Source organism: Chelonia mydas, chromosome 3 (assembly GCF_015237465.2).
Source record: "Chelonia mydas isolate rCheMyd1 chromosome 3, rCheMyd1.pri.v2, whole genome shotgun sequence".
Lineage (NCBI taxonomy): Eukaryota > Metazoa > Chordata > Testudines > Cheloniidae > Chelonia > Chelonia mydas.
Window position 1 is genome coordinate 110,627,297 of NC_057851.1, and position 27,554 is coordinate 110,654,850.

Sequence of the window (27,554 nt, forward strand, 5' to 3'; positions counted from 1 at the left end):
TAACTTAGATCCCACCCCATCTAACATCCCATCACAGGCCATTTGGCCTATTTACCATGAATATTTAATTACCAAAACCATATTATCCCATCATACCATCTCCTCCATAAACTTATCGAGTTTAATCTTAAAGCCAGATAGATCCATGGGTCCAGATGATGAAGATGTCATCAGTGTAGCGCGAGTAGGGGCATTAGGGGACGAGAGCTGAGGAAGCGTTGTTCTAAGTCAGCCATAAAAATGTTGGCATACTGTGGGGCCATGAGGGTACCTATGGCAGTGCTGCTGATTTGAAGGTATACGTTGTCCCCAGATGTGAAATAGTTATGGGTGAGGACAAAGTCACAAAGTTCAGCCACCAGGTTTGCCGTGACATTATCGGGGATAGTGTTCCTGACGGCTTGTAGTCCATCTTTGTGTGGAATGTTGGTGTAGAGGGCTTCTGCATCCATAGTGGTCAGGATGGTGCTTTCAGGAAGATCACCGATGGATTGTAGTTTCCTCAGGAAGTCAGTGGTGTCTCGTAGATAGCTGGAAGTGCTGGTAGCATAGGGCCTGAGGGGGGAGTCTACATAGCCAGACAATCCTGCTGTCAGGGTGCCAATGCCTGAGATGATGGGGCGTCCAGGATTTCCAGGTTTATGGATCTTGGGTAGCAGATAAAATACCCCTGGTCAGGGTTCCAGGGGTGTGTCTGTGCGGATTTGTTGTTGTGCTTTTTCAGGGAGTTTCTTGAGCAAATGGGTTACCAAAAGAAACACCTCAGTGGGATCAGAGGGTAATGGCTTGTAGAAAGTGGTGTTGGAGAGCTGCCTAGCAGCCTCTTGTTCATGATGACCTATTCATGATGATGACAGCACCTCCTTTGTCAGCCTTTTTGATTATGATGTCAGAGTTGTTTCTGAGGCTGTGGATGTCATTGTGTTCTGCATGGCTGAGGTTATGGGGTAAGTGATGCTGCTTTTCCACAATTTCAGCCCGTGCACGTCGGCGGAAGCACTCTATGTAGAAGTCCAGTCTGTTGTTTTGACCTTCAGGAGGAGTCCACCCAGAATCCTTCTTTTTGTAGTTTTGGTAGGAAGGTCTCTGTGGGTTAGTATGTTGTTTAGAGGTGTGTTCGTGGGGGGTGGAGGGGCAGAAGGAGAGGCCCCGAGATAGGACAGATTCTTCTGCTGGGCTAAGAGTATAGTTGGATAGATTAACAATATTGCTGGGTGGGTTAAGGGAACCACTGTTGTGGCCCCTTGTGGCATGTAGTAGTTTAGATAGTTTAGTGTCCTTTTCCTTTTGTAGAGAAGCAAAGTGTGTGTTGTAAATGGCTTGTCTAGTTTTTGTAAAGTCTCTATGTAAAAGAATAAATGGACACAAATCAGATGTCAAGAATTATAACATTCAAAAACCAGTCGGAGAACACTTCAATCTCTTTGGTCACTCGATTACAGACCTAAAAGTGGCAATTCTTCAACAAAAAAACTTCAAAAATAAACTCCAATGAGAGACTGCTGAATTGGAATTAATTTGCAAACTGGTTACAATTAACTTAGGCTTGAATAAAGACTGGGAGTGGATGCGTCATTACACAAAGTAAAACTATTTCCCGATGTTTATTCCCTCCCCCCGCACCTTGCTCTCCTGCTGGTAATAGCTCACCTTACCTGATCACTTTCGTTACAGTGTATATGATAACACCCATTGTTTCATGTTCTCTGTGTATATAATTTTCCACTGTATTTTCCACTGAATGCATCCGATGAAGTGAGCTGTAGCTCACAAAAGCTTATGCTCAAATAAATTTGTTAGTCTCTAAGGTGCCACAAGTCCTCCTTTTCTTTCTAAAATATAAATGCTGTAGTAGTGCACGGACAAGTTTTTGGGCTAGATGCAAGAATCTAAGCATGAAATCTTTGACCTATGTTATGTAGGAGGTCAGACTACATGATCATAATGGTCCCTTCTGCAATCTGCAGAAACTGAGAGAACATCATCATGTTTAACTGAACATAGTGACTATAGTTGGTTCCAGTTTTTTGTTGTTGTTTTAAATAATTCTCCCTGTCTTACATTGTTGCTGAGAGAGGACATGGAAGTTAAAGAACAAGTAGTCAAGACTTTCAAACAAAATCTGTGCTGTTTTAATGAAAAATTAAATAGTATTTTATTTATGTATTGAGCAATAGGAAATAAAAAAAATTCCATGATTTACAACACAATAGGTTCAATTGCGTGCTTAGTTGTTTGATGCATGACTTGTTCATGAGACTGGTGAGACTTTTGTGTCTAAATGAAATGTATAGAAAATTCAATAATCTTCAGAACTTCTGCCAAAATACCCTATTTTTCTGCTGTCCTAGTAAATAGCTCACATGGAAGACACATGTACGTCACCATTCCAACTTTAGCTAGGGATAACAGGTATTGTGGCAATAATGCAATCTTGTTGAAAGTCATTGTACAAATACTCTTACTTCAAATAAAAAGATTTAAGTTTTGATATGCTTGTTTCAGTTGACATCAGTAGAGATACTGATAAATCTTTTCTCTTTGTTTTGTTTTGTTAGGATAACACCTACACCTCTTGGAGAGGGGAAAAGCACTGTCACGATTGGTCTTGTTCAAGCTCTAACTGCACATCTTAATGTGAATTCCTTTGCATGTCTGAGACAACCTTCCCAGGGACCGACTTTTGGAGTTAAAGGTACTTAGTGTTTGCAAAACTTACTTCCGTTTTCATATCAGAAGGAAATACTGCATTTGGGTTTAGTTTGTTTGTTTTCAACTTCTTAGTTGTTTTATTGAAGTGTAGTTTGGCTGGAAGGTGTCGGTTTTCCTGACAAGCATGACTGATACTTGCAGGCCTCTTGTAAGAGCCTTGAATGGGAAGAAGCGATATATACAAAACTCTAGAAAACATAATGCAGGAGACAATATTGAACTAGCAAGGAGATCGATTGAATGTTCTAATGAGTTTTTATCATCTCTAACTTACAGGGCTCTAAGTTTGTTTAAATTACTGTGTAAACAAGTGCAACAATTCTGCAAAACGTAGATGGTAGTCTGAGATGTTCGTCAAGTAAAGTGATGAAAATAGGCATTCAGGGTCAGGATTTAATTCCTTCTTTGGTGCATCCTGTGTCGTCTTCAGGTTTAGTAATTAAATTAATTAACCTTGAGGGAGAATCTTAAACGTACCCGAATTCATTGCCAGATTTTGCTTTACAAGGTTGGTAGCATTCATCACTGAGATCACTGTCTAACTGCTGATGGCTTTTATTATTAATACACTTTTTTTGTTCCAGTGGTTGAGTGATTTCTGTAATAGAAATTAAAATATTGATTATATTTAAGTATCAAAGCTGTGTACTTTATTTTTTGTGTGTTTAAGGGTTATTTCGGAATTGGTATGAATCTGACATGACCATGTGCTTAATTGCTCAGGTGGGGCTGCTGGAGGTGGATATGCTCAAGTCATTCCAATGGAAGAGGTAAGACAAAAGATGGAAAAAAGACCATTACCAGCTGCTCCCCTGTGCTCTCAGGGTAAGGCATGTGTGCAGGCAGCCAACTATGGACATGATCCAGAAAAGCACTTAAAGCATATGTTCATGTCAGAGGGTAAAGTGGGATAGAGGGATTGCCTTCCTCGTCCAATCACTGAGAGTTCAGGCTCTCCATCACTGTTATGGGGAAGGCTGGCTTTCATGGTCTTCTACTAGGGTGTGAACAGAATTTTCCAATTGTAACAATTGGCAGCTGCTTCAATTCTAGAGCTGTGGTTATAGACCCAGTCAAAAATAAACTCTGAATTACGTGAACAATAAATATGAAGCCTAGAAAAAATGCCAATAGACTGTGGGTGTTAAAGTATGTTGCATGAAGTCCCAGCTATTATTCAAACACTACCCGATTTCCGGTGTACTGAAGAAAGTCTGCTAGCTGTGAATAAGGTACAAGGAGAAACAATCGTATCTGACCTGCTGTTGCTAAGTGTTTCTTGTCTATATATCTCTGTTACAAAAGGTGTGAATATTTATTTCTTTTCTGCGGATGAGGGCAGGAACAGAGAGGCACAGTAGTTTCAAGAAATGATTTAATTGTAAATACAGATTTCTTATTTATTTGGAGCAAAAGTCCTTGCACTAACGGTAGCCAAATTACATTATGTTCAACTAGGATGGCCAGTCTCTAATGATACCTTACTGTAACTGTTTTGAGAAAACATCCCAAAAGTTAGGAGCTTTTGATGAACATCAGGAAAATAAAAGGGAAATTAATTTGATTCCAAAATAATCGTGCGTGAGTGAGTGTCTCATATTAAAGTGTCCCCCTCACAAAATGAAAGGATTTTTTTTCTGCCTCTGGTTGAATTCATCTAGCTAGCAACTGCAAATTAATCTTTGCCAAAGATGACTTTATCCCTGGGCCTCAGATACTTCTGAAGAACATATGCTAGCCTTTGAAATAGACCAGATTGCTCCATGTGTGGAGTACTTTCAAAATATTTTCACTGGGGAAGATACAACCAGTCTCACTAAGGTATTTACTTTTCCTCAAATAATGCACCTTGGGCAGTGTGGTGTATTATTAATACACTTAGTGTATTTTTTAAGGAGCAAAATATAAATGTTTATAAGCAGAGTGGCTAGATTGAGGGGGTGGATGAGGATCGTCTCATACATACACATGTCCCTCTATTACTACCCATCCCATGTCACTATTAAACTGTTAAGGTCTCTGCACTAAAGATCTGTCTTTATATGGGTTTGTACCGCATCTAGCACAGTACACGCCAGATTTTGATTGGGACCTCTGGGCACTACTTTAATATAAATATTAAATTTATGTTTCCAGCAAAGTCCATCTCTCTCCCTTTTATCCAACAAGTGCACTTGTTCACAAAGTATTTTTCCATCTTCCTTGTTCCTGCTTTTGTCATTATTATGAACAAGGTATTGTTCAAATGACAAAAGCAGTGAAACAGATTCTTTGGTCACTTCCATTCTTACTGAATGTGTGCAACCTCTTTTATGTGAGTTTATCATTAATTAAGAGAGAACAGTTTTATAGGAGCGTCTTGTTAAAATATTTGCAGCACATCATTGTACTAAAAATTCTGAATCCTTTAGGGTGAAGATGGGTGATGACTTAATCATTCTGTAAAACGCCAGAGATTTTACTCTATGATTTTGGATACATCTTTGAAGTGTAAGACTGACAATTCAAAGAAAAGATTCCATTAGCTCATTTCATATCAGTAAATCATAATTTTTATAATTTCCTTTGAACATCTTTCTTTCTCCATGGTAAATAAACAAAATCAGCATACCTTCCCTTTCCCCCACCACATGTTTTCAACTTTCCTATATAATTGGAGCGAATGATGATTTTGAGAGAAACAAAGTGTGGAAGGAAACTTTAAAAATTTCAGCTAGTCAAAGGCTGATGATGATCTGATTCCAAGTTTTGATACTCCATTACATTTGATTTTGAACTTAAAAAAGTGCATGTGTCAGAGTTGTGGTCAGCACATTAGATTCCATTCTCGGGTCATTTGGGTGAAGACAAATTATATCTGTGTTTTGTTTTTGTCTTGTTGACTGTAGCCTCTCAGACACTGAGCTGAGACCAAGTAAATTCATTTGGCTTGTTACATTTTCAGTCTGTCTAATCATAATATTTTAGCAACACTGCTAAATGGCTGATCTGATCTGTAGTCCCAAAATGGAACAAGCAGTGATTGTTTTCATTAATCTGTACTAAATTAGTGAAGTGTGTAAAATAAATTCTTGTATTTCATCTTCAATCCGTAGTTCAACCTTCATTTGACTGGAGATATCCATGCTATTACTGCTGCTAATAATTTGCTGGCTGCTGCTATTGATGCGAGGATCTTGCATGAAAGCACTCAGTCTGATAAGGTGAGGTTTACCTGTACGATTTCCATCCGTGGCTTTCTTTTGAAGTTTCCTGTAAACATCTACATAAATATTTTTTGTTGATTATATCATTTTATAATTCTCTTTGGAATCCCCCCATCATGTTTTTGAGACAAGAAATTGTAGATAAATGACACTGTTAGGTATTGATCCTAAGGTGTGCACTGGAGGGCTTTTACTGGGAAATAAGCTACCATAGACCTTTTCTCTAGCCCCTACTGAACTTATTGTGAACTTAGCTTAATTGTTACCCTGTGCTCTGAAAACCCATGTTATGGGAAAGAGAGCCTTCTTCGTTTGTGGATCTTCTGTTGTAACCGGGGAGCACAGCCTTATCCCCTTAATATGCTGATAGTTATTGCTTTATTGACATGACAGACTTCTGAATCCAGAAAAGTGCACTTAAATCTCTTTACAGATACTGGTTACAAAATGGATTATTTCAGACCTTGATTAAAATTTTCAAAAGCACCTAAGTTCTATTTCCAAAAGTTATGCTGGCATTTAGGAACCTAAGTCTCTTTGAAAGTTAATGTGACTTGGGTGCTGAAGGACCTATATCACCTTTGAAAATGTAACTTAGGCACTTAAGTTCTTTTGAAAATTTGCTCACTAGTCAGGATTTCTTTTTAATTGGTTAAATGTAAGTATACACTAACAGTTTACATTGTTTCAAAAAATTTTATGAGATTATAATCTACATGATTTGAATCAAGTTAGACTTTTATTGTATTTGCCTGTTTTAGTTGTAACATTTTTCTCTCGTGTGTGTTTTTTTAGGCTTTGTATAATAGGCTGGTTCCAGTAGTTAATAGTGTGAGAGAATTTTCTTCTATTCAGCTTGCCCGCTTGAAAGTAAGTTGCTAATGTATTTTCCCTGTTTTTTCCCCGCAAGTATAATATATCTTATAAAATATGCTATTTAAAATTATTTTTAACAAGTTAAAAGGAGATTTGTAGCTGAAAGTGCCTTAATGTGGTATAGTCTTTCCTCAAGGATTTGGCTTTCCTTAAGTATTTAGCAGGCTTTTTAGAAGCTTCCTGTTTTGCAGTTACAGAGTCAAGTTCCAATATTTTTTTATAAACTAGTATCTCTTTTCCCACAAAGTGAGACCATAATGTTTTATAAACTGACTCTTCCGTGAATAAATGTCAAGATTAGTTTTTTTGATACTTTCCATTACGGCACAGTTAAATGGGAAAGCTGAATTACTCTAGTATTTTTCCATTTTTATTTTATTTTCTCATTTTTAAGAGGAAGTTACTGGAGATTTGTTGAGAACTACTGGCTGTCCTCACATTTTTTTGCATGGAGTGATAAAAATGCATTTCTCCACATATTTTGTTTGCATATAAACTTTCATCCCAAAGGTTCCCTGAGCTTCTCTGTCTATTATATATACAGTGTGAGGTGGCAACTGGTAGACAGATAAACAACTGGCTTATAGCACAATCTGCCAATGTTGGAAGAGGGGAAATTTTGGCTACAGACACCCAGGATATGTGCTATTTTGCTATGTCCAGCTTTGGCATATGAAAGTTCCATATCACTGTTCTAGTCTTTTGAGGAAGCAGTTCATAGTCCTAATTGGTGTATTTGACAGCTACGGGGCGGCAGTGAATGTTTGCAAAGTGCTTATGGAGCCATGTTACACTTTTTTTTAGGTTAATATCACATTGTTAAAAATGGTTCTTTTAATTATGTATTTTTAGTTTTTGTGCTACTCAATTGCCTTGTTGAAAGTAAAACAGGATATGTGTGGTGTCTGTTTACCTCTGTTGCAAAGTGGCTCTCACAGAAGTTCGTCTGAGAGACTCTATTGGAGAATATTTTCGGTTTGTCTTCGTTTACATTAGGGTGCCTGGAGAAAAAAAGAGGTGCTGACATTGCAGTTATTCATGAAATATCAAATAGCTCTGCAGTGTGGGGTGGGTTTCTCTGTGCTACTAGAGCTGCAAATGATTTCTGCTTATTAACTTAAAAGCTTCTGAATATGTGCAGCAGAATCTCTATTGCAACTCAATTATTTTTGGTGTAAATTGTTTTTAAAGTTACTAAAAACTATGTTAAAAGAATATTATCAAGGCCACAGAGTCAAGCACTCACAAGTTAGGAAATGCCAGAAGTGAGGGTACCTGTGCAACCTTTATTAGGCCCTCTTCTGCATATGCATTATGATACAATCTTTAACTACATGATCACATAGCAGGTGCTTAACACCCACTGGCAGCCAAGCTTCCCCCAGTGCTTCCTGCCTGCCTACAGCCTCACTGATTAACTCCTCCCCCTCCCTTCCAGTTCCTCCTGCATGCCGCTGAACAGTATTGATCTGAGTATTCAGTATTTGTGATTGGTCACTTTAGTAATATATAAATATGTGTTTCTGCTTCCTGATTCAATGAACAAAGATTTTATAAGAAGGCAGAGGGTTTGAATAAGTTACTGATAGTGCAAAAACATCCATGTGAGTATTCATGACACTTTTGCTCTCTGCAAATATTATTGGGTAATATGTTTGCAGAAAGTGAATAAAGGAGTGGTGAATATCGTCAGAACAAATTTGTGGTTTTATTCAAATGTTTGTGAACGCTTTTTTCACAATAGTCCCCCTTTTTCACAATAGTTCTATACCTACTGTTTGGAAGAATGCTACACAAATGCTGGGAGAGAGTGCTATTTAAAAAGAAATACAGTGGGGCTCTATTTTTAATGACAGTCTCAAAGGGACATCCACAACCTTTATGAAATAGGGGCTGGTAAAACTGGGGACATATGAGCAAAGGCGTTTTTGTTTGGTATAGTACTTCATGTTAATTTTAAATGTTTCGTGAAACTGACATTCAAATATGTGAGTGTATTTGTGTGACTGAAACAAACATTACATCTAAAATTTATAAATGTTAACATTAAAAACTGAGTGTGCTTGGTAATTTACCGAAGAATGCTTTCTAGGGCCAGGGGGACACAGTCATTTTGTATAAAATTGGGATTTTATTGTACAATTTTCTCTTGGTTCATCTCTGTGCAGATTCATTTTTAAAATTTTGTTTGACATTGCTGAATTAGGAGCAAATAATATATTGTGCTGCTCTTTCTAAATGACAGGGTTTGGGGTGGTTTTTATGTTGTGTAGGAGCTGTTGAAATACCACATCAATTAGGCAGACAGAAGTTTATAACTCACTGCACAGAGTAGTCATGTAAAGCCACACATGGATATTTGCAAGGACGTGTCCTCTGGCAAGACAAAGAGTTATCAGGCATAAATTATTTGTTAATTATCTTTTTCATACTGTCTCCTTTGTTGCCGCTTCTCTTTGGTTTATCTTAAAGGGGTGGTGGTGTGTTTATATAGAGACCTTTTGGGTAACTGCCTTTGAGTATTTCTCTTTTTTCCTCTCCACGTTTTTCTCCATTGTTATAGGAGCTTTTCTGTATAGTTTATCATTTGAGCCTGAGCGTTGTGATTTATTGAAGTGTTTCAGCCTGCTGCTTTTTAAAAAAATGTAAAAGTTTGTAAAAATATAAGAGGGGGGAAAAACAGGGTGGGTACATGTGTTTGTATAGCTTTCTAAGCAGGAAGTCTGCTTTATTGCTTTTCTTCTCATTTTTGTCTAGAGGTTGGGGATAAACAAGACAGATCCAGGCACTTTAACAGCAGATGAGATTAGTAAATTTGTACGCCTTGATATTGACCCATCTACCATAACATGGCAAAGAGGTAAGTATTAACGGTCAATAAGGCCTCACTTCAGCACAGTACTTAATCACAAGCCTACCTTTAAGTTTGAGGTGTTTAATGCCTGTTTTTCTTCTGTCTTCTCTGAAAAAAGCTACTTGTGGCCAGATGCTTAACATATTTAAATATATTAGACTATTTAGATAGATGTATTCAAATCAACGGGGCCTGACAAAATTTATACAGGGGTACTTAAGGAACTAACTGAAACAATGTTGGAAACATTTGCAATTATATCCAAGAAGTCATGGAGGATGGGTGAAGTCCCAGAGGACTGGAGAATGGCAAACATAATACATATCTTTTTACAAAGAGGACCCAGGGAATTACAGACCAAGCAGCCTGACTTTGTACCTGGAAAGATACTGGAATAAGTTATTAAACAATCAATTTGTAAGTACCTAAAGGATAATAGGGTGATAAATAATAACCAACATAGATTGGTCAAGAGCAAATCATGCTAAACCAACCTAATTTCATTCTTTGACAGGGTTGCTGGCCTAGTGGATGAGGGGAAGAAGTAGATGTGCTATATCTTGATTTTAGTAAGGTTTTGGCCACTGTCTCCTATGACATTCTAATAAACAAGAAAGGGATATGTAGTCTAGATGAAATTACTATAAAATGTGTGCACAACTGGTTGAAAGACTGTACTCAGAGTAGATATCAGTGGTTCACTGTCGAACTGGGAGGGTGGGTATCTGCATGGGTCCGTTCTGGGTCCAGTGCTGTTTTATTCGTTAACCATTTGGGAAATGGGGTGGAGAGTATGCTTATCAAATTGTGGATGGCACCAAGCTGCGGGGGAAAGAAAGCGGGAGGTTGTTAGCACTTTGGAGGACAGGATTGGAATTCAAAATGACCTTGATAAATTGGAGACCTAGTATGAAATCAACTAGATAAAATTCAGTAAAGGCAAGTGCAAAGTACTACATTTAGAAAGGACAAATCAAATGCACAGGAATAACTGAAACTGAACGGAAAATGAGGAATAACTGACTAGGCAGTAATAATGCTGAAAAGTATGTGGAGGCGTTATAGTGGATCACAAATTGAATCTGAGTCAACAATATGATGCAGTTGCAAAAAAAGGAAAATATAATTCTGGGGTGTCTTACTGTGTCAAATGTGAGACAGAGGCAATTTTCTCACTCTACTCGGCACTCGTGAGGCATCAGCTGGAGTATTGTATCCAGTTCTGGCTGCCATATTGTAAGAAAGATGTGGAGAGAGTCAAGAGGAGAATAATAAAAATGATAAAAACCTGACCTATGTGGAAAAATATAAAAAAAAAAAAAAAACTGGGTATGTTTAGTCTTGAAAAAGGAAGACTGTGGGAGACCTGATGATGGTTTTCAAATATGTTCAGGGCTGTTATAAAGAAGAACAGTAATCAGTTATTCATCATATCCATTGACGGTAGGACAAGAAGTAATCAGCTTCATCGTCCGCAAGAGACATTTGGCTTACATATTAGGAAAAAGTCTCTAACTGTAAGGATAGATAAGTCCTGGCATAGGTTACCAAGGGAGGTTGTGAAATCCCCATCATTGGAGGTTTTAAAGAAAAGACTAGACAAACACCTGTAAACTTTTGATTAACTTGGGGGGGCAAAATGCACTTGTCACTAGTAACAGGTTCTTTACTGAGGTGGCTATGTAAGAAGTTGTATTAAAAATAAAATTGGTGGGCACACAGACTTTTTGAGTTTTATTTTATATAGACAAGTATAATTAAAATTATAGAAAAATAAAATCAAAATAAATACAACAAAATGATCCCCTACATTGTGCATACTCACAACCTTATGGAAACTAATTGGAGAGCACCATAGGAAGGCTTGATGGTACTAAGGCTTCTGCCATTCTTTCATCTCTGATGTCCCAATTAAGGATTGATCTGACCCATCGTCTTATACTTTTCTTCCTTCCATCCGCCCACACATCCAGGACCATCTTGATTTGGGTCTCACCCTTTGCCTGTGTTGGTCATTCCAGGGACCATAATTAGGGTTTTGACTACTTATTCAAGTTGTATGCATCAATGTACCTGCCCCTGATTTCAATTCAATGTGCTTTCACTTCCTGGTTATATGTATCGAAAAATCCCTAGAAATCTATTATTTTAAGATCACTTTTGCTGCTTTGTGGTTTCGGTATTTATCACAAAAAACTATTGCTAAATCTTGCTAACTATCCAGGCCTATTAATCCTTAAACTTATTACAAAGCCTATTTCAAATACCTTTACATTTTGTTTTCTTCTACTTGTGTTACAGCATTAATTATTTAACAACACTTCCTTAAGAAGCTTAATTTATTCTAAAATATAGATTACTGTTTATTCTCAGGTATGGACCCTCCTAAGATCAGGTCAGGGGCCAAAGCTCCTGATGGTCTAGATATACATGGGTCCCTGCTAAGCATGGTCTTTCTAAGCAAAGTCCTTTCCAGCCTTACATTTCTATGATTCTGTGTGAATTAAGACCTAAATTAACTAGCCTAAAGAGTTGAGTCTACTGATTTATATGAACAACCCATTTGCAAACCACTATATGAGTACATAACAGAAATTTGAAGTAGCATGCTGAACAATTAACTAGGTTTAAATTACCAACAGAATCATGTGGTGTTCTTTTAAAGCTGTGGAAATGTTCTCTTATCAGTCTCCATTTTCATTAAAAGTTAGTGTGTATTTTTAAAGAACAGATTTTTCTGTGTAAGTTGCCATACCATACCTTGTCACCCAGATGAAATATTTCTTAGAAATTCATGTAAAACTAAGAGCCCCTTAAATTTTTCTAAATTTTCCTCCTGTCCTTGTTCCTTATTGTTCCTTACAGCTGTTTAGATTATTTGTTACACTCTATTTCATATTCCATGTGCCTGCCGTGGAAGTTTAGACTATGAACTATTCCATTGCTTTTGTCTGACTAAAGAAGCAATAAGAGATGATGATTTTAAGAGAGTGTTTGAACGATTGTACTTTTGACAGTAGTTTCCTCTGATCATAATGAAAGTGAGGGGAAAGTTACGGTACTGTTTAAACCAAGCATGTTAACCAACAAACAGGTATAAGTAGTCATCCTTCTAGTCTGGCAGCTCTCTACGTTCAGTCACAATGCTCTTATTTTAGTGCTAGGATTCAGAAATACAGCAATGAGCACAGGTTCTGGATCTTGTCAATATAAGAAAAGGTTGTGGAAGGCTTTGTGCCAAATGACAATCTTCATATTTAATTGGTGGGTTAAAGGACTATGTATCCTTGCATCAGTTGTAGAGAATATGACAGGTATGCATTAATTTTAAAAAAAAAGAGGAGTACTTGTGGCACCTTAGAGTACTCCTTTTCTTTTTCCGAATACAGACTAACACAGCTGCAACTCTGAAACCTGTCATTAATTTTAAAGTTTTTCAAACAAATATTATTCAATGAAAAATGCCTATTAATGGAACATGGGGTTCTAACTACCACCTATAAAAGACAGGAAATTGAGCAATTAAGTTTCCTTACCACCCTTTTACTCTGTCTCCTTGTGTGCATACTTTATAAGATACAGGTTATTTCATTAATATAGTATTGGGCTATGCAATATGCTATGTTTATTATTATGCCTGCAAGTGTGTGTGTGTGTGTGAGAGAGAGAGAGAGAGAGAGAAAGAATATGGCACTGTGATGTGGCAGAACATTTTCATCAGCATTGTTTGGCAGAGTTGCATTACTCAGAAGTCAGTTATTCAGTTTGTCCAAAACAAATGCCAGTGCAGCCTTTATACCACTCTGCATAGAATGCATATGCCACATATGTTACAGCAAAACTGTTTTGGCAGTGTTTGAGATTTGAAATGTTTTATTGGGATTATTTCTGGAATCCTTCTACCTGTAAGCCAAGTGCCTAGGTTATCAAAGATTCTTGTGGATGGAGCTGAAGAGGGAGACCGGGAACTATCTAAAAATGACCTAAAAACAACATTTATGTTTAAATTTAAAGTCAATTACATTGCTGTGCTAGACTAAGCACGTGCTGCACATCATTGGAAAGTGGGAAATCTCCTTTTTTCCAGTAGTACAGTGGTATAAAGCTCCCAGTTTTACTCTTGGAGGATCAGGAGATAATAGATCTTAAATCCATCACTGACTCAGGATTAAACCTGGTCATCCTGGCAAGTATAAATTTAGGGTAAGAAGGAAGAAACATTTGTTTGGCAGATTGATTTTTTAGAAATGGCAACTGTTTGAAATGGCAACTGATGGAATTGAAATATTGAAATAAAGCTGGAGGAGCTGGATTAGTGGGCAGAGAGCAGATGAACTGGTCAAAAGACATAAGTTTAGCATATGACCCTGTAACTTATCACGTGGTCACAATTTAGCACATGGATATTATCTCCACTTATTATGTTCTGTTTTTAGATTTTTATACTATGCCAGTCACCATGGCACCTAAGTATGTATAGTGTATGTTTTATATCAAATATAACTTATAAAACAAAGATGGATTTACTATGGAGAGATAGAAAAGTAAATTTGTTCATTTATTGTAGTGAGCTATCAGGATTTATAAACTGGTTATTTTTGTTGGACTTAATGCTAAAAGGTGATCAGTGGGAGTTGGGGGCTTTTGACACCTTGCAGGATTCATCCTATAATAAATATGTGCAAGGAGTTGAGGGTGGTTTGGCAACCAACTATCCTAATTCTTTTAGTCATGACAGTAGCTATACATTAGATATTTTTTTTAAATATGCAGTCTTTCTTTTTAGAGGAAGTTCCCACTGCCACCAGCCAATCCTTGCTTTCCTCCCTCTTGTTCTCTGGTGCTGGTAGTAATCATTCTGTCTCTATATCCTCTCCTCTCCTTGTCCTCATCCATTTAAAAAAATACTTAAAAGGTGCTGTTCACCCCACAGAGAGATCTCCCTCGCTATCACTCTGAATCATGTTGGTAATGCTTGTGCTCTTCAGCGGCTTTTGGTTCTTTAGGGTCACCAGTGAGCTGCTGGGTTCCCATTTGGGTTTTTACTTTTATTTAGCACCAAACCAGCAGGATTAACCTTTGTTTACAGATTTAGTAAAAGATGGCCCTGGTTGAGACCAAATGTGCCGTATTTGAACACTAAGGCTCCATTCATGCAGTGAGCTGTGAGTGGGTGGGCCCATTCACCTGTGTAGACATGGATCTCCAGTAGAAATGCAGATGAACCCTTAAATGTAGTGCTACTGTAATCAAACCAGAAACCTTGGTTTGGTTTATGTGGTTTACCATTTTTTCCAAAGAAAATGCTAGACCAGGGGTCTCAAACTCAGTTTACCAGCGGGCCACTGCCAGTCCTCAGATCCTCACAGCAGGCCAATAATGTCACTGAAAGAGGGTGTTTAGAAAAGAAAATGTTTATATTGTATTTTTATTTGGATTTCTTAGAAATAATAAAACTGTCATACAACTTTATACAATTCTTCCCCTGCCAGAGAGTTTTCAGTGTTTGCCAGACACCTGGCAACGCTTCAGTTCTGTCAGTTTGTTGATGTTTTGCCTCAGAGACTGAGCAGTTGAAACTTTCAGGATTGCAGCAAGGTGGGCATCAGATAGTTGTGTTTGGTATTTTGACTTGTTTATATTCATTGAGGAAAAAAGTGATGCCTCCATGGCTGACGCTGCCCAGCAACTAATGATGCTGCCTATATGGCTGACTCTGCCCTGCAACTAGTGATGGTATCTCTGTCCCTCTCCCCCAGCCAATGGGAGCTGTGGGCTCAGCGCCTGCAGCAGACATTGGTGGCAGCGTGGCTGCATGCGTCTCTCCTCTGTGAGCTGCAGTGGGGAGGTTGTTGGGCTGCAGATGGCCCGCGGGCCAGGACTTTGAGACCCCTGTGCTAGACTTTCTCTTTATCCAGAATCTTTTAACATGCAAGCTTTATCCACTAATCGCTTTAGTTTCATTAGAATTGTCTTAATCTATGTGAAAATTGCTTTTAATATTAATAAGGCATTGTGGAATCATGGAAGTGTGGGGGTGGAAGGGACCTTGAGAAGTCATTGCATTCTAGCATTTTGGCCATGTGCTGATTCTCAGGATACTAAGAGCAAAGGCTTTGCTTTAAGCTCACGAAAATGAGTTACCATTGCTTTGACCATTGCAATCCTCTCTTTGCATCCCTTTCGCTGGCTCCCTCTTTTCTGTATCAGACATAAGCTATTTCACTTTCAAGACCCTTTATGACCTATCCCCACCCTACCTGGCTTGACATAAGGAATTTAAAATGGGAAAGGCTTCATTTCTTGGAAGACAAGATTTGGGTGGTAACTAGATCAGCAGACTGAAAATGGAATGTTTTATTTACTAAGATAGTAAATGGGTCAGTAAGGTAAAAGACAATGTCTGAGCTAGCTAAGATGAGAGGGAAAAAACCCAGGGAACCATTTACTACAACAAAAAAGATAATGGACAAGAGAAATGAGGAGCATAAAGCCTGAGGTAAAGAGGAAAGTTGAACATGGACAGAGCATGCATGCTGTGGCGGGATTGATTCCTAGAAAATGATCAAGCCAATCCCAAAAGGTCATCTTTCACCTCCAATCAGTCCATGATGTCAGCTTCCGTCCCCCACTTGTTGAATTTTCAAGCAAGCACTTTCATACTTTCTCCATGTTGCCCTTCACGCTTGGGAGAAAGCTCCCCATAAAGCATCTGCAGAACTCTCCTTAAAACTTTTTTGCCAGAAGGCCTATAAAAAACATGACCGTGATTAGGCTGTTGGTGAGCTGAGACCATTGCCTGTCTTGCTGACCAGTATTACCTCATTGTTTCCATGTGCTCCCCCATCTGTCTCTGCCTCTGCCACTTGTCTTATATGTAGTACGTGAGCTCTTTGGGGAAAGCACTGCCTTTTTGTTCTGTTTGTACAGCACCTAGCACAGTGGGGGCTTTGCTTATGAGCAGGGCTCACAGGCAGTAGTTGAGTATAAATAACAAATCGTACGCAAAGAATATTTTCCCCAACAAATCTTTAACGTAAGTGTACTGATGGACTTCTGGGAATTTCTAGCTAAGGCTAAAAATAAAACTGAGATTTTGAGTGATATGAGATTTATATCAAAGTTCTTGTGAATATTCAGTCTATGAGACCTGATGCAGTGTATATGGTAATTAGCCATCATGAGTGTGGTTTGTTATAGAATATGTATCTGATGCTGAGTCTGAATCTCTTAACAGGTAAAAAGGATACAAGGTTCATATAGTTGTAATATCTGTTTTGTGCCTGGTTGGCTTTTTAGTGGGTAAGGAATTAGAAAAATAGTTGGGTGGTTCTTCATTTTGACTTCAAATCAGAAACAAGAAAGATTAATTTTATGTCTCTTTCTTGTTAACGAGACAGCCAGAAAGGATAGTATAAATATAATGATATACTCAAGAGCCAGCTGTATTTTATGCCATTTGCCAGTTCAGATACTGCTACCTTAGTTGTATGTAATGTAATTATTTTGTTCTCAGAATGTAAGGATTCTGATAGGGTTGATTTTTATTCAGTTTGGTTTCTGCCTATCTGTTGTATTCCTTGTGCTTAAAAAGAAGCAGCTAAGTTGGAATCAGTGTAGACTAGCACAGAGGATATTATAAATTTAAAAGAAAAGTGGTATGCCTCAAAAAGAGGATGCTGAGTAGAGGTCCCAGTTTAATTCCCAGGGATACCCAAATGGTAACAGTAAATTCAGAGGCACTTTTAGTGGAACTCTGCATTCATACCTGGCTAAATACCAAAGGCATTACTCCACCACAGTGTACACCTACCTTCACACTAACTTGCTGGTCTCTTCACAGCAGGAGCTCTTTCAGATTAGTGGGCCCTTCTTTTTGGTGCTCAAAAACGCACGCTTTAAGTTAAATGCTGCCAAAAATGCACCCTTTTCTGTAGTTGGAAGAACTAAGTTTGCTTCAGCATAAATGTAAATAAAGATGGGGGAGGGGATCCATGAAATGGATTTGGCTGCACTTTGAGTATTGTGAAGATATTTCTCAGTTAAGAGCTCAGTGGATATTCAAATAAGGGTTAAGTATGTTAGATAGATGTTGCTTGGGCTTGACAATTGGAAAAGACTTCCTGCCAAATGGCGTTAGATAGACATGGAAGTAAAATAGGAGATGGTAACTGCATATCGAGATGCAGAAAAATGACATGGTGTGGAATTTCTTGGAACCTAATTTGCTAATGTAATGCTGTTTTTGAAGGGGAAGGGCTTAAGCTAAAGGTACATTTACAACATGGGAATACTTATTTGGCCATCTGGTAGTCTAAAAATGTATTTTCAAAACCTTGTCATGAAGAGGTGTGCAGTGGGTGGGTCTGGAATGGTGCTGATCCACTAAAACAGGCTTTTGTTACACCTGTGGATGGAGATTAAGATTTTGCTGTAGTAGCTAAACCGAGGGATTCCAGTAAGATCTTATTGCTCCCAACAGAAGATTACTCTATCAAAGAAGTTACAGTTGAGACATTTCAGACTGGACATTTAAAAGTATAAAAGCTAGTATATCTCAGCTAGGAAAGAGGAGCCTATGTGCACTACTGCAAAGTGAATCTAGATGTAGAAGTATGCTCAACTGAGTACAAAAGCATATACAGTACTGCAAAAAATAATGTATTCTTATATCAGGTGTATGTGGAGAGTAACTAGGTGGCTGATTCTCTGTCAATGTAAATGTTTCATTTTTCTTCTTTCCTCTCTTTCCCCCCACCCTCTTTCCAGTATTGGATACAAATGACCGATTCCTACGAAAAATAACAGTTGGGCAGGCAAATACAGAGAAGGGATTTTTCCGACAGGTATGTACTATTATATACTAGATGTTGTTGTTTTTCTGGGCAGAATTTGTTTTCAAGCATGAGAAATAGTTGCTGTTCTACAATCCTTTCAATAAATTGTTTAGGACTAAGTTGCCAACATCTAATTGTTACATATATTTGTAGTATCCTAGCCATGAAATTGGATGCACTAATGAGTAATTCAGTGTCATGTCATAGAAACTGAAACCAATGTGTACGGCATGGTGTTTCACAAGTAGTTTAAGAAATTTGTAATTGTTATCTGTAATCTGTAACTCTTAGAGTCTTAACTTTATATATTTAATGTAATTAACTAATTTATGTAACATCTTTTCTTTTTGTATTTTGTAAATTTACAAAATTTTCTGCCCTACTTAAATTTTATTATCTTCTGCGTAGGTCCTCAGTTTAGTTTTGTTTAATTAATATTTATTTATGTCTTTGATTTAATTTAAATGTGAAAAAAGGGTGATTTTCATGTGCTTTAGATGCTCTTGTTGTAACTTACAGCACAACATCATTTTCTTTACTTTCTCATACATTACAGACTTGGGCCCTGAAACAGTTTAAGACTTAAGCATGAGCTTAATTTTAATGGAAGTAAATGGAACTGCTCATGTGTAAAAATGTAAGCACAGTGAGAGTCTTTGAAATTTCAGCACCTGCAGTGATAACTATACCATTTCTCGAAATCCGTTGGAAACAGTTAATGCAGACTTTCTGATGAACTTAGAACTAACATCCATTGGCTTTAAATGCACCAGTTTTCTTGAGCTCAGATTTATATAAATGTATTTTTGTTGATCCAGTGTGCCATAAGTCACTAAACATTTCTAGAGGGTTTAGTGGTGGTAATAATCTTCCCACCCACAATAGGAAGTTAATGACTTAAAAATTAGCTTCATTTGAGAGTACTAAGAGTATACACAATAATGAATCAAATTGGAAATTGATGAAAATGTCCCTTGCAAATATTCCATAGGCAGCAGTTAATTCTTTAGTTTCAAGCATCCTTCATATGTAGGGCTTGTCCCACTATTACTCCAAGAAAGTTAGTGTTAAGTATTTTTTTCGGTACGATCCCAACAATTTATTAACAGCATGACATTGTTAACATTAGCAAAGCAAGTCAGATATGACATACTGTGCTTAGTGCAGTTTAATGCACACCTCGGTTGAACAGAGTGGCATGAGGATTAGAACAAGGAAGTGAATAAATCAGCAAATAGTGGGAGGAGAACACAGGATCAAATCGAGGATTAAAATAATTTTTAAAAATAACTAAAATCCATACACCTCAGAACAAGGCTTTTGGGGGCCAGGAAGTATCAATCAGGAGGGCTTATCCAAATGAATCCATCAGATTATATTTGATGTTTATAGGTTAGGGCACCAGCACAAACGAAAACAGGAGGAAGGGGAAAGCAGGAATAGTCAAATGAATACCTACAAATTGATTGAACCATGACATCATCTTAATTACTTTTAGCACATTTGCATTCCTTCCGACAAAACATCTTTCATTTGTTTTCTCTGTTAGTATTGTAAACTGTTCAGGGCTGGAAACCTGGCTAACTTTCTGTTCTGTGAAATGCTTAGCACGCTTTACGCAGCAGAGAGTTGTGCCTTCATTGCATCTGAAGTATCCATCACTGAGTACTAATACGCAGTGTGAAATAAATGCCCATTTCATTGTGATTATTTATATTAAGGTCTCAGCTAGAATCAGGGCACAGTTGTGCCAGGTTCTGTACAAACATAGAATTTGTAAAATTTAAAAGTGTGTGTAAGTGTAAGACTTCAGTAGGATCTGAGTTTTGCCAACACTTTGTGCTTTTGAAAATCCCATCCTTAAGTTTCTTTCCCATTCCACAGCTGCTCTGGTTTATGAGACAGGAGGATGCAAAAGGTGCAGTGCTATAAAGAAGACTTCAGCACCCATATTCAGACTGATTTTTTTTTCACCTATTGAATTATTCAGATGATTAGGGATACAGATAAATGTTCACTTTGGATTAATACATATGTGGAAGAGAATTTCTTTTCAACACCTACCTTCTATGACAAAAATAGAAAATTAAAAATTAACTGATACTCATCTGTGATGATTGGCTCTGACTGAAACAGATCCTTTCAGCTCTTGGAAGGGAACATTTTTCTGTACTTAGATTTGGTTCAGTCATTCATTTTAATTATTAGCTCAGAGCCAGAGTCTATAGTGCAGGGGAGGGAGGGGAGTATGTTTTAAGTTGGGTTAGCTAACTCAGGTTAAAATAGCAGTGATGACTTGTTGACTCAGCTTTTAACTTGGTTAGCAGCTGGAGTTCAAGCCTATGAGGCTATTAGAGCCAAGCATTGACAGGTTGATAGTGAATGAAAGATGATAGGTAGGGTAGAGACTGACTCTGAAGGGCTTTGAAAGTGAATATAAACAGCTTATGTCTGATAGGATAGAGAAGGGGAAGCTAGTGGAGGGATTAAAAGAGAGAGGGGTGATCTGGTCAAAGCAACAGGCAAGAAAAATAGTCCAGTCTTTTTGATGCAGTGCTCACAGAACCTTATTAAGTTCACTGCTTCTTTAGAGAGACAGACACAGCACCAACCTGCTACTTTAGCTGAGGACTTAGGCATCTTGTTAGTATGTAGCACTGAGGTGGTTTATAGTCAAACTAAAAATAAGTTTGTGATGGGTTCCCCCAGAGATGCCACCTGAAACTGGGGTACCACTGAGCCCGCCTGACCTACCAGCCTTGACTCCCTTTACACCAGAGGTGAGCAAACTATCTGGCCCACGGGACCATCCTTCCCTGCCCCTGAGCTCCTGGCCCAGGAGGCTAGTCCTCAGCCCCTCCTCCGCTGTTTCCCCTCCCTCACAGTTTTGCTGCCACTTTGAACGGCATGGTAAGGGGGTGGCAGCGGCGTGCGCGTGGCGGTGACTAGGTTTGGTAGGGGGTGCCGGGGGGCAGTCAGGGGACAGGGAGCAAGGTGCAGGAGGTCCGGGGGGGCAGTCGGGACAGGGAGCAAGGGGCGGTTGGATGGGGCAGAAGTTCTGGGGCGGGGCGGGGAACAGGGGAGGTTGGATAGGTTGTGTGAGTGCAGGGGGGGTTTGTCAGGGGGTGGAGGTGTGGCTAGGGGTCAGGGCAATCAGGACAGGGAGCAGGAGGTGTTGGATAGAGGGTGGGATCCCTTTGGAGGAGAGGGGGCAGTCAGGGGACAAGGAGCAGGGGGGGTTGGATGGGGCAGGGGTTCTGATGGGGACAGTCGTGGTGGGAAGTGGGAGGGAGTAATAGGGGGCGGGGGCCAGGCTGTTTAGGGGGCACAGCCTTCCCTACCCGGCCCTCCATACAGTTTCGCATCCCAATATGGCCCTCAGGCCAAAAAGTTTGCCCATCCTTGCTTCACACTGTATTGCTTTGACAGGCCGTCAAGCCCCCTCCAGCACACATGCAGGTAGGGACATACCCAGCTGCAGCTGCACACAGATGCTGAGATCAGCTCTCCATGGGAAGTCTCAGCTAAGGAATTGCCCAGTTACTCAAGTGCACACCTCCCTTTGTAGGGTAAATCCAAAATTATACCATCTTGCACTACACAGGGAACTGTACACTGTAAGCTCATGAAATTCGCCCCCCTCCCTCAATGTGGAGAGGAATATACACAGCTTTCTGCCCCGAGTTATGACTCCCACACACACACTGGTTTTAGACAAAGCAAAAATAAGTTTAACTACGAAAGATAGTTTTTAAGTGATTATAAGGGGTAGCAAACAGATCAAAGCAGATTACCTAACAAACGAAAATGAAATCTAAGCTTAATATACAAAAGAGATAGGATATGAGTAGCAAATTCTCACCCTAATTGTTGATTTAGGCAGTTTGCAGAGATTCTTGAGGGCAGGCTGCACTTGCTTGCAGCTTAAAACCCCAGGTATTCCTTTCAAAGGCTAGAAATTCCTCTAGCCTGGGTTCAGTCCTTCTCCCCCAGTCCAGTCCTTGTTCTTCAGATGTTTCCAGCAGTCTTCTTGGACGGGGAGTCAGTGAAGAACCACGATGATGTCACTCTCCTGCCTTAAATAGCTTTTGCATAGGGTGGGAACCCTTTGTCTCTAAGCTTGGTTCCCATGCCCAGTCAGTGGAAAAACACTGGTATTCCAAGATGGAGTCCAGTACCAGGTGACTTGGTAGGGTCACAGCAGCCATAACTTGGAGGCTGTTTGTAGCATCCTCAGGAAGGCTCCCTTAGCATCGTCTAAGACCTATTGTTCTCCCTAATGGCTCTTTCCAGACTGCCGTCTAGACTGATTGTATTCTGCCTAGTGGGCATTCCCCAGGTGTAAACATATTTGTAATACAGATTCACAGTCAATATTCCTAACTTCAAATGCAAAAATAATCCATCCATACAAATAGGATAATTAGATTCAGTAAATCATAACCTTTTCAATATCTCACATGACCCATCTTGCATAAAATATATCATAGTTATGCCATTATCATATCATATCATATCATATATATATATATATATATATATATATATATATAAAATGATAGCTCTATGAAGAATATGGGATGCAGTGTCACAAAGTTTATTAACAAAGAACATAGGGTGAAGTGATTTCTAGTAATAGTGAAAGGTATGAAGGGTTATAGACAAAACAAACAAAACACACTTTCTATTGATTAAATTTAACTTCAGCAAGTTATATTCATGGTTTAAGCAGGTTTCTCACCTATATTCATTTTCCATAGACTTCAACCTCCTTGGCTGAAGGACCCACTGTTCTGTGATTTCGAGAGCTCTGGCCTCTTAAGTCACTCAAGTGATGGATAGCTCAAATGTCTTTTTGCCCCTCCTTATATTATCCCCAAAGTTCATTGTCTTTGTTTCAAGAGCTAGGAAGGCTTTCTGTTGTTCTCTTCCTATGGACTTCTCATCCTTCTGCTGATTCATATGTAAATAGAGCTTCCATTGTTTTTGGTCTCACAGTCAGTTGATTCAATTGCTTTATTCTTTGGGGTTCCGATTCCCTAGGGTGTCTGGACCCTGACTGTGTCACAGAAAGTAACATTGACTGATAGTATAAAATAGTAATTATTATCGTAATAGTTAGGGTTGTGGCTGGTTTTTTAATAAAATGTTATATCATTCCTCAAACATTTCCCAGTGGTGGGTTCTTTTCCCCTTTCTTTTAATTTATATAAAAAAAGGAAAAACCCTAATATACACAAGGAGGAACAGGCATTTTAATTTTAATGATGGTGATGAAAACTCTGGAATTCACAATAAAAGCATAAACTCTGTTCTTAAAACCATCCTGAATAAAATTAGATGGTGTTGCAATTTATGTGGTGTGTGAAATCTCTCTTGATCTCAGATTCATTCACTGTCTCTCAGTGCTGCAAGGATAAGTTAGAGGAGTATCATCCTTAACCCTGGATTTTCTTATTTTCATTAGTTCAAGGGAGGCTTGGCCATAACACTGTTTTAACATAGCTGGGGAGGTCTAACTATGTACCCCCAGCTGTTTTGTTGGATGCACAGCTTTTTTCTCTATTAATAAAGAGCTAGCCAAATTAAAGTTTGAAAAATATCTGTTTTATACTTTACTGTTGTCATTTTGGATCCAAATCCTGTAAGTCTTTACTCACGTACAAATAGTCTTTATTCACGTGTGTATGTATGTATACCTATTTATATGCCTGATCCAGAAGAACATTCAAGCATTTGTTTAACTTTACATGAACAAGTTGCCATGTTGACCTCAGTACAATTATTCACATGCTTACATTTAATCAGTGCTAAGAGATTTCTCTAGCAAAACTGTAGCAACTTGCATGAAAGCTGAAGGGAGGCGCATGGATTACAAGAGAAAAGAGTTGGAAGGAACACCAGGCAGTCATTCCTTGTGGATTATGCAGATGCATAAAATATTAAGTTGCGGCTGGAGCAGCTCTGTGTACAGATGCTTTAATAAAGAGCCAATTTAGTTTAATAAATCTAGAATCCTCTCATGTTAGTACCCAGCATGAGGTACATGAAATAAGGGCCTGTTGTGGGTCCTGATCCTGCAGTCTTTGCAGAACTTGGGCCTAATGTATTTACAAAGTGCCTGTCATTTTGGTGTCTAAGTCAGCGTTTTCTCAATGCGGCTGGGCTTTTCTTGCGGCCACAGCCTCCTTGGCAGTGATGGGGGAGGTGGGGGGGCACAAAGCAACAGCCCCTTCTTTGCGGCTGCCAGTAGTGATTGAGCCCTGCCACCCTCTGGAGAGACAAAAGCTGGAGGAATAGGTGAGTTCCTCACCTTGCTGGGGGGGAGAGGGGAGGTCGAGCTTCAGCCCTGGGGTGGTGGGTGGCAGGCTCCAGCCATGGGGCTTCAGGATCCATTCCTTGGCTCCCCGGCAGCAGGCTCTGGCCCTGAGCTCATCTCTTCTCTCCCTCCCCGCCCCCCATCACCCCGGCCCTTGCTGCCTCTCCCAGTGCCCCATTGCCACTGGCCCCCGCTGTCTCTGTACCCACCTCCCCATCCAAGGCTTAATTTGTCCCCAGGCTTGCCGGGGCTGAGTTAGTCTTCTATGAAAAGTGATATTTGTATGTTTCTTAATATCACTTTTCTTAGTAGCTAGCAAGTCTTTAAAAAAGCAACCAAAGAAACAACAAGAAAAAAAGACCAGGAACACAAATAAGGTGCTTTGCACGTTCTTTCTGTGTAGGTCCAGTAAAGAATAGAGACAACTGTACATTATTTTTATTATTGTCTGAAAAAAAAATCCTACATAAATAAATTACAACGATTTGGGCTTGCATATGTATTTGTTTTTCCTAAAGTTAATCAAATATTTTAGGAAAACTGTCAGAGTGGCCACCAGCAAGAGTTGGTGGCCGCACTCTGAGGCCACCAGACAAATTGTTGTGAGAATCCCTGGTCTAAGTATCGTCAATGAGATACTTCACTTGTCAGGGGATTAGTCTGAATCCTTCTAAAGAAGTATTGCCGTTTATAGATCTATTGCTACAAGAGCAACAGGACTGGTGTTGCACAAAGTTCCTGTGTTTTTAAAATTACTTACATGTTAATCCAGGAGAAGAAAAAAGCACAAGTTTTATATGCTAAATCCAAGAAAATACTATTTTAAAGGAACATTGTCCAGTAGTTTAACCCCCCAAATTCAGAATTTTGTAAATTAAAAATTACAAAATGTAATATGAATATATCTTCATGAAATAGAGGATTTTTTAAATATACAAATCCCTGACCAATATTCTAAACCCAAATATAAAGGCACTTGTGCTAGTGTATGTGATGTGGAAAGTGAAACTGACCAGTGTTGTTTCACTGACCACACAAGGGCCTGCTGGTTCAGCAACTTGAACTCCCATTAAAGGAAATAGCAGTTGAGGGGTTCAGTCTAGCAAGGTGCTGAGTCCCCAAATGAGTGAAATGCCAAAACCAAAACAAAAAACTCTCCAAAATCTTATAATTTTAAACATCTAATTTCCTATTCACTGTTAGTTATTTCAGTTTGAATAATCTTAGGTGTTGTTAATAACAGTTAAGAACTTCTTAAATTTCACTCTCAAGGTAATAATCATATTGTATTTCTTTTAGTTTTGCTCTGAAAGTATTCTCTTGCCTGCTTCTGGTGTGGTTTACTACTCTTACTTTTATCTTTGTAGGCTCAGTTTGACATTGCTGTTGCAAGTGAAATCATGGCAATCTTAGCACTGACCACCAGCCTGGCAGATATGAAAGAGAGACTGGGAAAAATGGTGGTGGCTAATGACAAAAATGGACAACCAGTGACAGCTGAGGATTTGGTATGTATGGTAGAAAAGCCCTGTGAATAACTCCTGACTCTTTTGCTTTGGCTGCTGAATCAGTAAAATGGTAGATGTACACTGTCTTTTAGTTTTGTTTTTAACGATGCTTGCAGGGCTTTAAGGGTTATGTCCATTTGATCCAAAATCTGGCCACAGTTGGAACAGGATGTAAACTTACCTTTGTCCAAGCGTTCTGGTAACTCTGCTTCTGAAACCACTTGTCACATAAGCTACTTGGGTAGATTTCCACATCTCTAAGGCAAGCTAATTAGATGCTACAGAGACTCAAGGAGCTCCTTTTCAGGTGGTAATGTTTGCTATTGTACTTCTATAGTATTCTCAAATATTAGTGGTGGCTGCCTGATGAATTCTTGCAGCAGTAATCTTTTTTAAAAAAAATGTTCTTCATTGAGGTTAGTGATAATGTTTGTGAAGAATTAACTTTACACATCTGCAAGATCTGTTTTTTAAGGACACACATTGGTTATTCTTATTCAAGTATCCATCCAGCAATCCAGGTTGTCTGCTAAATTGCCCCTTCCCACTTCCAGCTGTGAAAGAAGCATATAAACATTTTTCGTGGCACCAGATCCTACCCATAAATAGCCAGAATGTTGTTGTCAGCAGCCAGCATTCTACACTGTACGTACATTTATGATGTCTGCCTAGTATCCCTTCATCTATACAAATCCTCCTTCTTTTCTCTTCTTTGGCCTGTGGGATCCTAAGTGGATAATAGCAGTTAGCAGGTTTTTCATGAGTAGACAGTACATCCTGGCCTCAGGAGCAGTGGAAGTTTCCTAAAAAGGGGGGTGGGGAGGGCAATCAGCGCCCGAGCCGTGGCCCTTCCCCCCCAAGGCACTGCCCCGCACCGCTCCTTCCCCCCCAGGGCCCCGTTCCCCCCTTGCTCCTCTCCACCCCTTCTCTCCATTGCTCAGTTTAGCATTTAGCTGCTAAAATCCTAAGTCTCTGCAGAGCGTGTTTAAACTGATTTTTTCAAAGCTTGTAACTTGGCCAGATGTGGACAGTTTTTCACAGAGACCGCAAAAGGCACATCCCTGACACACAGGTCTATCCCCTTGCCAAATTTCAAGTGCCTGCCCCAAAGCCTTGGAACATTAGAGCTTTTCAAAGAGATGGTCACCAGAATTTTTTAACATCAAAAAGCATCATATTTTTCAATAATCTCATTTTCAAAAATGGCTGAACTGTTCTGGCTTAAATTTGGCTAAATAAAAT

The 27,554-nt window shown here is 39.0% G+C and overlaps 1 protein-coding gene across 4 annotated transcripts in view; it reads left to right on the top strand.

The window, feature by feature from the left end:
- MTHFD1L (methylenetetrahydrofolate dehydrogenase (NADP+ dependent) 1 like) overlaps positions 1-27,554 on the top strand; it is a 243,645-nt gene that overhangs the window by 68,561 nt on the left and 147,530 nt on the right. For all 4 annotated transcript variants that reach the window (XR_006289653.1, XM_037894986.2, XM_037894985.2 and 1 more), the window contains exons 12-18: positions 2,559-2,695; positions 3,436-3,482; positions 5,808-5,915; positions 6,714-6,788; positions 9,552-9,654; positions 18,418-18,494; positions 26,172-26,312. Coding sequence is in view for 3 of the 4 variants with exons in the window: in XM_037894986.2 (XP_037750914.1) it covers positions 2,559-2,695; positions 3,436-3,482; positions 5,808-5,915; positions 6,714-6,788; positions 9,552-9,654; positions 18,418-18,494; positions 26,172-26,312 (688 nt within the window). In the remaining variant the exon portion in view is untranslated. The remainder of the gene's footprint in view (positions 1-2,558; positions 2,696-3,435; positions 3,483-5,807; positions 5,916-6,713; positions 6,789-9,551; positions 9,655-18,417; positions 18,495-26,171; positions 26,313-27,554) is intronic.